The following is an 11087-nucleotide window of genomic DNA, read 5'->3' on the forward strand; positions in this document are numbered from 1 at the left end:
TTCCAAAGTTCAACAGCATTTGGGTAACTTTGTCTCCTTATTTTTATTTTATTGCAAGAAATTTCAAGTTTATTTTGTATAGATATTAAAGCAATATTTTTTAGAAATAAAAGGACATGAAGCATTATTTATGACACTTATGCTAAATGAAAATTCTGTCATTATTTACTCACCCCTATGTCACTCAATACAATGTAGGATTTTAACAGTTCTTTAAGATTGTTGCTTGTCAGACTGTACTATATGAATGCATTGATATTGCCATGGCACACTGTGCGACATTGTCAGACTGCACAGTATACATCGTAGCCGACTGTGGTCCCAATCGTCCCGATCTGTGAACGTGACTCACATTACGGGAATGTTGCGGAAAACGACACTGCGAGATTTCCCCGTCCTGGAGGAGCATTTTATTTTTTCTTAAAGTCAGGCATCTGACAAATAGAATTTCCGTTGCTCCAATACCATTCCATCACGAGCATAGGCTAACATATAAAAGAAACATGAATTTTGTCAAATAGGCCAATAAAAAAACCAAAAAAATGACAGACGTTGAGAATGAACGTGAATGCGGGAGATGGCCAACAGTAATAATTAGCTATCACAAGCAAATATTCATTGTGTGTGACGAAGGCAGGCAGAGAATGTGGATCTAAGTGCAGCTTTTATTAATAAAACCGGGAAACTCAGGACAAAGGAAAACAAAGGAAAACAAAGGAAAACAAAGGAAAACAAAGGAAAACAAAGGAAAACAAAGGAAAACAAAGGAAAACAAAGGAAAACAAAGGAAAACTAGCACAGAACATAATAACATATGTAAGAACTAACCAAGCAAACAAGAAAACTAAGGGCTTAAATACACAAAGGAACAAACAAAGGAATGAGGAACACCTGGGGAAACAATCAAGGAATGAGAACTAATCAGGGGAAAACCAATCATAAAATGAAACTACAAAAGGACTACAGAAACCAAGCAGGAAACCGGAACTAAACTAAACTTCAACATAAAAGCACAAAAACAAAAGACAACAGTGAACATGACATTGTGGAAATAAAAAGAAATGAAAAATGACAAACTTCTCCGTTCACATAAGGGAAAATAAAAAGTGGTTTATAGTATGTCTTTCTCCTCTTTTATATTAGTAACCAATCGGCCACGCAAAATTTAGAAAATTCATGTAGGCTAATAATATATCGCTCTTGCAAATTCCCAATGGATAATACACAAACATGATGTAGATTTCTATAATTGGATCCAACTGTATTTGCTGATTTGGATTAAAATGTCCCAAAAATACTTAGCAATATAAATTGTTCAAACTTATTTTTTATAATTATTTTTATGTAAAATTAAAGTAAACAAGCTTAACTAAACAAGTTTACAGACATTTAAAGTACATTTATTCAAATTAAAATAGTAATTAAAATAAAGGTGTAAAGGAAATACAATCATTTATTTATTTTTGTTTTGTAAGCTCTGTCTTCATTTAATTCAGGGAATAATACTTTCATATTGCTGAAATGTTACACGTTTCTCCAAGTATTATCTGCTTATTTATTTTTTTATTTTTTATATAAAATGAAAAAAAGAAAAAATATTTCAAGTGCTTGAGTAGAGTGATAACTGGACACAAATACTGCTATGGTGCAGATGTGGGGCAGGTTTATTTCCAAGTGAATCGGGGTGCGAGAGTGGAGCGGAATATCTCATCTGGCTCATCTGCGATGCTAAATTTCTGTGACTACCAGAACTTCGTCGGAAGCTAAAGATCATCGCAAAGGCTATTTATCGGCCATCGGTAAGCATGCCACACTGAACATTGTAAAATTGCCAATTTATCCCAAAGACGACAGAAATCCTTCAGGATTCCCCAAATTTGTCTCAGATTGCAGAATCATGGTCACAATCATACCAGCTTTACTTTCTTCACTGCAAAAAAAGTATTTTTGTCTTGTTTTCTGGTAAAATAATCGAAACATTCTTAAAACGTGATTTATTTACTTGTCAAGTAAAATGGGATAAGATATTAAGTCTTGTTTTAAGATAAATCTGACAAAATTTAGAGAAATTTAGACTGCCAATGGGGTAAGCAAAATAAACTTGTTTTCCCTTTGAATTGAGGTTTATTTTTCTTACCCCATTGGCAAACAGTTTTTTCTTTCAAGAATAAATCTCTCTAAATTTGATTAGATTTCTATCAAAACAAGACTTAAAATCTTATGCCAGTGATATCCTTCTTTAAAAAATCTAATGCAATGACATTTAGACATTTTAAAGTGTGACTTAAATGACCAAATACTTTTGGGGCTGATGTATTTCAACCCTATGGGACCTGTATGTTTAGCTAAATACAGTAATATTCAATTGGAGGAGTTATTGTTCACATGTGAAACAGAAGATGGTAGTTTGGCTGACCTTTCTCAACATTGTCACAGTGGCTGAGTGTTTTATATAGGTGAGGCACTGCCTGTCATAGAAACAGCATCAACATGCGCTCTGATTGGTGGAGAGAGCGGGATCATCCGTTGATGCTCGCTGAGAGAAGTGCTGAGTGGACCCTCCTGTTCATGACCTCCCAGCTCTACCCCGTTGATGCTCTTTCTATTGTCCAACAGATTTGTTTTTTTCCATCCTGGTTGAACCTTCTAGTGTGACACTAATGAGTCCATTAGCATCATATATGTGGCTTAGGAGGGCGCAGGGGGCATAGCCTAACAAATGTGTGGAGTCAATTGGTAAGATACACTATCTATTTTTTATACGAGTGTGAAGGAAATTATTTAGTGAGAATATATGAAGCCAATGACCATGATGTTTTATGTTTAGACAGATCTTCAGATTTGTTGCTTATTTATAAAAGTTTGTTGTTGAGATCTGTAGTTAAGAAATATGTGTGTTTGTAATTGTAATGTGTTCGATCATGATTCACTTAAGATTGTTAGAATTTACTGTAGTGGTTTATCGTCCTATTAGAGTTTTAAGTATTGATTACAATTTTTTTTATGTTAGTTCATTTATGTTTACTTTAAAGCTAATCTTCATAAATGGTTCATAACTGAAATGAAGATGTTAGTTACAGTACTGCTGGTCAGTTATTACTGCTTTTGGGCCTACTATTGGTTGGCAGACATTTTAGTAAGGCAAAAAAACACTTAAACCATGCAAAGGTGGTTAACTGATCTCCCAGCTAGCTGTCCAACTAAACACCAGCTTGGCCAGGCTAAGAAAACAGCTAGACGAGGTTGAAACAGCTAAGATCAGCAAACCACCTTAGGCTCATTTAAGCTATTTTCTTCAGCAGGGTTTTACTAGTTTTTTCTACACAGATCTTTGGTGTAGATATGCAGCTTGGGCATCTTGGTAGTGCTAACCCAAAAACATCATAGACCGCAAACATATTCTAGTGTGATGCTAAAAGACCTTAACTCTATAATTAAAAGTGGATATACTTGGATATGACAACTGAACAGTCAATACTGTATGTGTGTGGATTATGACTGCGGAAAAGGCCTTCGTCCTGAAGCTGAAGAAATCTAAAAAAGGATACTAAATTAAAACTTGGCAACAAAGGTTACAAGAGGTTCAACTATACCTCTTCATACATTCCAACTGTGGAGTACCATTATTTCTGGACACCTTGGTGATAGTGAAGCTGCTGATTTGGTGTATTAGGACTTATAAGCAAAACCTAAATGCAAAAAAACAAACAAAACAAATTGGATGTCTAAATATCTGTACACACACATCAGCCAGATTTCTCAAGGAGAAATACTGTCCTAACATCAGTCAAGCTCCTGAAAGGTGGAATTAGATGAAGAAAACAAGAGGAAAACAAGGCCACGAAACAAACAATGTTGCTGTCACCACATTTACATCAAGCCCCGCTGGGAGACACAACAATGGCTTCAGCAAGGCCGTAGCACGTCTAAACGTTGCTAGATCTCTCTATGCCCTGTTGGGTCGTGCTCAACCAGCAAATGTCGAAACAATTGAAGTTTTATATTTTCCATTGAGCTCAGCAGTCAGACATGCAAGCGGTCAGACTTGTATATAAAAGCTCATGCGGTTATACGGTCAGCTATTACCCCAGAAAGTGACTGTGTTTGATGAGTGAACGTGCCGGTATTTAGGAAGCTAAAATTGTTGCTATGGTGCTTCGGTGAGGAGTGTTACTGGTTGAGGTACTGTTCTGATGTTCTCAGTTGAAGCTTTGGTGCCTGTATCCGGGGAAACTGTGACAGAAGAATCCGTCTGATTTAGTCTGATCTTGAGAGATTATCAAAAAGATTTTGAAATGGCTTGAGTAGAAATGTAGGAATATGTAGACACAGTTGAAATGTGAAGGCTTTTTTGCATTTTCCACACTGTCTTGTGCAAAATCTGTGAATTGAATTTGATCACTGAGCTGAGAGTGATTCACTCCGAAAGAGCACAACTTTTTCAGTCGTCTAAGCGCCGGAAGTATGTTTCCCATTCATTTTCTCCATTGAGTTTTCATAAAATCTGAGTTCTAAGCCATGAACCAAAACAACCAGCTCTAAGGTGAATCACATTACAAACATTGATTTAAAGCAAAACTTTTTTGAAAATTGGGCAAAAAAGACAAAGAAAAAGGTACAAGAATATGTACTTATTGTCTTTATTGAAGGAATGAACTACATTCCCATGAAGCGTTGCAAATTACGTAATTGATTTAAATAATGATGGAAAAAGTAAAACTATTGATTTAAAATTGTAAATTATAAGTATAAAATCAATACATTTTACATTTATAAAAAAATTAAGATATATATACAAATATATAAGTAGCTTGAGATTGTAGGGAGACCGTTTCGATTGCGTCACTCACAGTGCATCATGGGAGTGGGCGGTAGCTGCAAAGCTCTTTGTCGTGATTCTCTGATTGGTGGATCGTTTCCCTTCAGGATTCACAGGTAATGTAGTTTTTCACCAGAAATTACGCTATTAAACACAATATTTAGAAAATGAAGTAGAAATATCATGGACTGATGGTTTCAATTGAAGCATATTGGTTAACAAATTTGTAGCTCACAGCCGGTCTGTCTTTATAAGTTTATAAGTAATCGCTAAGAATCAATTATCCAATGGAGTAAATGAATGGGATTTTCACTAGACTCTTGTGGTCTAATGGTAGCTGAGAGCATTATGATATTAGGCAAAACCAGGCAAACAGGCAAGGAGTAGAAAATGCTGTAAAAATGTGGATTCGAATTCTGCGGAATTTAGATCCCATGTAAGCCTGGTGATAATGTAAGCAGGTCGACTTTAAATTATCTTTTATAAGTTATAAAGTTTATAATTCATAAAAGGGAAGTTGATGGGAAATACTTTGACGGGCTATACTCTATGTGAAACTTTTTTAAACCGCGTTTTGCTAATTCTTTATAATTATTATGCATGCAGCTTTTATGAGCTCATATTAATTAGGACTAAAGTGAATACTTGTACTATTAAACATTCAATTGTCACACCACAGGACCATTTAAAATGAACTAGTGAAGGCAAAAAAAGTGATTGAAAATGGTGAAAAACTTGAAGCGGGACAGCGCGTCTTGAACGCAACAGTGATTGAGTATTGTTCATGTGACTGGAAATGAAGAGACTAATACATTACGGAATTTAAATGTAAGATAAAATCTGTGCATTCCATTATGTAAATGTATTCATCCGTTCTTCAGACTGAACTGTACAGCCGTCATTCTGAAAACAATACAGTTCAAAAATAAAATGTTAAATCTCCTCAGTGCTGACTGAAGACAGTATAAAAAAAGAAATGCATATTTTTAGAACTGTTATGATTCTTTTAGCAGTGTGACATTATTTTTATGATTTGAGCGCATTAACTCCCATATAATATATATATATATATATATATATATATATATATATATATATATATTATATATATATTTTTTTTTTTTTTTTTTTTAATTATGGTATTGAAAATTTGGGTGGAATATGTGCTTGATTTTGATGAACAAACAGGGAAAACATTTTTGATTCTAAAAGATTTAATTTTCTTCAGACAAAAACCCCCTCTTGTTTTTTTCTTTTGCTTTTGAGGTGAGATATAAACAGGTTTTTTTTACAGTTGTTTGTTTTTTTTTTTTACAGTTGTTTCCACAAATATTGAGTTTATTTTTGAAAATAAATATAAAAATGTTACTATATATAATTTTTTACATTTGTTTTTACAGTATTGAACATTTGGGTTGAAAATGTGCTTGATTTTGATTAAAATACTAATACTAAAAATGCTAAACTTTATATCCAGTTACATTTATAAAAATTGGCATGAACTCAATATCAGTCAGTACAACAAACTCTACCATAATGTATACTTAAAATGGTACTGTACTATATTTTGTATCACTTGTCATTTAAAATCTCTTTTGTACTACTAGATGTATAAATACCATACTATTTTTCACATTATAGTAATTCTCATTACTTTTTTTTTTTCATTAAAGTAATGAGAATTGGGTTGGGGGTAATTTTGATGAAAACGATGCAAATGTCTTAATGATTCTAAAAAACTTTCTTCATTTTCTTCATACAAAAACATCATTTTACTATGTTATACTCTTAATTTGGAACTGAAAGATTTCACAAAATGTTAACTAAAAGTATGATTTCATTAAATATTTGCTTATGAGATTAAAACTTCCTTATCTGAATGCTAGAAAAACTATGAATTTGCCTTTAGTCTCTACATGCAATATGGACTTATGACACTCTACACCATTTCAGACAATATAATAAATACAAATACATTGAATATATAAGAATGAATCCTGATGTAGGTACCACAGATATGTTATGGATTACAGAATCAATAACCATTACGTGTAAATGAACACACTGGACTCATGAGTTCTGGTGCGTTCCAGGTTTCCCAAGGGGACGCTACTGAGAAGCTGGCTCACCAAGTCCCGACCCAGACTGCTGCTGCTCATCGCCGGCTTGAAGAGACCACAGGTCACCCTCATGCGGAGGAAAAGGATGAAACGCACGAAAGTAGCAAAGGCCACGTAAGCGGTAAATATGGTTATTGTTGCATGTCAGAGTGAGCTCTTAAACGCAACATCAAACAAATCTTCTTCTGTCTTCCACTAATAATAACTTCCATGACACTGTAAATCACATTTAGACATTGCAACAAAATTTTTTTATTATATTGTGCATCATGAAATTGTAATGAAGCAGTTATTCAATTCATGAAATGGAAATGTTGTTGGTTTAAACAGAAGACCGGTCAACGAGAAATATGAGGGCATAAATCGACACCCAAAACTATGGGATTGAAAAACTGTTGATGACTACTTACTAAATCTGTTGAACTATTATTTTTTACCATTGCAGCAAATAAATTACCAGGTACTTTCCACAAATAAGGTCCAAAATTATTTTATTATTTTTTATGTCCCATTACTTTTTTAAAGCATCAGAGGCGCAAATACCTTTTTGTAAACTTTTAGATTTGATAAACTATTATCTAACTTTGCATGATAAGTAGCTAGTTTTAAAGATTTCAAATGTCTGTATAAAATGAATATTTAGGTGTGCCCCACCGCTTTACCTTTTCGACTGTATCCAACAATTCAAATTATTCAACAATGTCATAATAATTTGGTAAATTTATATTTTATTAAATGTTGGTTGTAAAAACCTATTTTTAATTATCTAAATTTCATATACCAAAAGCAGAATGTTAGCTATGTCCCAAATTTTGTACCCAACCCTATAACAGCATGCTTTCCCCCATATTATACATTCAACATAGTCCCATGACAACTCGCCATAATTTGAGCAAGATCATCTTAAGATATTGTACAAAGTCTCATAACAACCCTTACTAATTTGTACAAGATGGCAAAAATCACAAGATATCATACAGAGCCTCATCACAACTTGTACTAATTTATATAAGATAACGAAATTCCAAGATATAATTTGAAACTCTATAATTCGTACAAGATGGCAAAATCGTAAGATATCGTATGAAGTCTTTTGACAACTCGTTATAATTCATAGGAGATGGCGAAATATTAAGATATTATTTAAAGTCTCATAAGAACTCGTAATAATTTATTGGAGATGGTGAAATTGTAAGATACCATACAGAGTCTCATGACAACTTGAGATGCCGGAATCGTAATATATCATACGGGGTCACATGAGAACTTGTAATAATTCGTAAAAGATGGCAAAATCATAACATATCTTATGGAGTCTCATGACAACTCATAATAATTTGTCCGAGAGATGCCAAAATTGTAAGATATCATACAGAGTCTGATGACACATATGAACAATTTTCCAAGATTGTGAAATCGAAAGATGTTATACAAATTCGTAATGCTTAATTAAATTAAATTGACCAAAAGCAGAATGTTATCTACGTCCCACATTTTGTATGCAATCCTATTACAGCATGCTTTTCCCTATGTTTTCCAACATTCAACATTGTCCCATGATAACTCGGAATAATTTGTACGAGATGACGAAATCGTAATAATCGTTCAAATCTCAGGACAACTCGTAGTAATTTGTACGAGATGACGAAATCGTAAGACATCGTACAAAAAGTGTCATCACAACTTGGAATCATTTGTATGAAATTACAAAATTGTAAGATATTGTTCAAAGTCTCATAACAATTTGTAATAATTCATACTAGATGGTGAAATCGTAAGATATCATATGGAGTCTCATGACAACTTGTTATAAATTGTCCGAGATGACGAGATCGTCAGACATAATACTTTATCTCATGACAACTTGTAGTAATTAATTAAAATAAAATTGAAATAACTAAAAGCGGAATGTTAGCTACGTCCCACATTTTGCACACAACCCTATAACGGCATTCTTTTCGCCAGATTGAAAATTCAACATAGTCCCTTGTCACTTGTAATAATTTGTACGCAATGATGAAATTGCAAGATATCGTACAAAGTCTCAGGACAACTTGTAAATAATTTGTACTAAATGAAAAAATTGTAAGATATCGTACAAAGTCTCATGACAATCTGTAATAATTCGTCCATGATGGTGAAATCGTAAGATATTATACAGTTAATGACAACTCGTTATACTTAATTAATTAAAATAACATTTAATTAACCAAAAGCACAATGTAGCTATGTCCCACATTTTGCATGCAACACTATTACAGCATGCATAACCCCATATTTTCCAATAATTAGTATGAGATGAAGAAAGATATCGGAACAACTTGTACAAATTTGTACGAGATGGCGGAATCACAAGAAATTGTACGATATCTTGTGATTTCTCCATCTCATATTATGAGTTGTCATGTGTCTATGTTGAACATATTTCAGTATTTAGTATTGCATGATTAAATATGGAATATGTAACACAATTTGTTCACTGATGTTTCCTTTCATAAAATAAAGTTGATGCCTGTATCTTATTGATTTGAAATGATGTTTGTTGATTGGTCGGTTTCTATGGGAATAAAAGTCATACTGCAAAACGTACTGCAAATCTCAAGTATTTCAAATAAAATACATGTAAAACAAAACCAGTCATATAATATTTAGTTTGACACCCTGAGGTGGACTTGAGCACCTCAATTCACTTGCCTTATTTTGTACCCTATTTATGGAAAGTGCCACCAAAACATAATAAATGATGCAATGAGATGTTGTTTTAGACGGTTGACAATCCTGGAGCAGTTCAAAAGAAAGACCCATTTAAAAAAGAGCCAAATCTCACATGCATTCAATTCTGTTGCAGAACCTGCAGTCGAATGCCACATTTCACTTGAGTTGTTGAGACAGAGAGAGACCACGCATGCTGCCGAGATGGACGCATATCAAGAAACAGAGAAACTACATTACCCATATCTACCAAACGTACGAACTAAACGCCTAAGCAAATCCAGAAGGGATTCAGAGTTTGCTGTGAAAATGAGGGATCTTCCACAAAGATCAAAACCCCCCGACTAAAATCTGGAGCATCACACTGACATTTGTTCATTCTTCTCTCAAATACACATCTGTCATGCTTCAATACACTACACTGTGTGTCACAGTACATGATTGCTATCATTACTCTTTTAAGTGCCTTTGGTTGACAGTGCTTTTACTGTGTTCTGTGGTCAGGATTTCAGGGATTTTGATTTTTTGATTGCAAATGATGTGAGTAAAAAAAAAAAAGATGTATAGATGCTGTAAACTAGCAGAACAATAGGATTTCCATACTGTTGATCTGGTCAGACTGTCCTGATAAGGAGTAAAACAATTAAAACAACCTTCCTTAATATTTTATATCACACTACAAACACCTTTCTTGGACAACATTTGATAAAGCAACATTTAAAAAAAATAAGATTTTTTCATTTGAAAATTTCATTTCAATTCCTGTCAATAATGTATTGATTGTTAGTAATGAATTCACATTTTAGGAAAGAACATTATGTTTTCCACTCATTGTTAGGATTAATCTCTTGTAGCCCTTTAAAGTCTGGATCATATTTGATCTAAAAATAAATAAATAAATAAAATGGGTTTTTTTCCATTCAGAAAATCAAGCAATGGAGTCTTAAGACTATTAGGATTTGTTTGCACTGGGACATGTCCATGACAAAGTAACAGTAATGTTTTACAGTAAAATTAGTGTAATACAATGATAGATTTAAGGCAGGACAACAAATACTAGCGTAATGTATAAACATTTTACAACTTAACGTATTTGTATTACGGTAATGAGATTGAGATTTTCTGCATTACGTAATTACAATTTTGTGGGAAATATGTTTAATTGTCATGAAAAATGCAACAAAAACAAAATCATAATATTTTTTACAAATATGCTTCACTTCATTCTTATTAATTATCATTTCTTATTTCATTTTATAATTTATATAATATAAATATATTAATAATGTAAAAATATTGAACAATCTAATAATATATAATTATTCATTTAATACATTACGGTAATAACAATTAGATTTTTTTTGTTTTTGCATAAATGTAATGAGAATTTTGGGGGAAATGTGTTTAATTGTCATGAAAATGCAATTACAATGAAA

At 33.0% G+C, this 11087-nt stretch overlaps 1 protein-coding gene across 1 annotated transcript in view; it reads left to right on the forward strand.

Annotated features, from left to right (window-relative positions):
* LOC127641500 (potassium voltage-gated channel subfamily H member 1) overlaps positions 1–10514 on the forward strand; it is a 102207-nt gene extending 91693 nt beyond the window's left edge. The window contains exons 11-12 of the mRNA XM_052124538.1: positions 6913–7060; positions 9788–10514. Coding sequence (XP_051980498.1) covers positions 6913–7060; positions 9788–9999 — 360 coding nt within the window. The 3' untranslated portion in view covers positions 10000–10514. The remainder of the gene's footprint in view (positions 1–6912; positions 7061–9787) is intronic.
* The last annotated feature ends 573 nt before the right edge of the window (positions 10515–11087 follow it).

The sequence above is a fragment of the Xyrauchen texanus genome, chromosome 50 (assembly GCF_025860055.1).
Source record: "Xyrauchen texanus isolate HMW12.3.18 chromosome 50, RBS_HiC_50CHRs, whole genome shotgun sequence".
In the NCBI taxonomy this organism is placed as follows: domain Eukaryota; kingdom Metazoa; phylum Chordata; class Actinopteri; order Cypriniformes; family Catostomidae; genus Xyrauchen; species Xyrauchen texanus.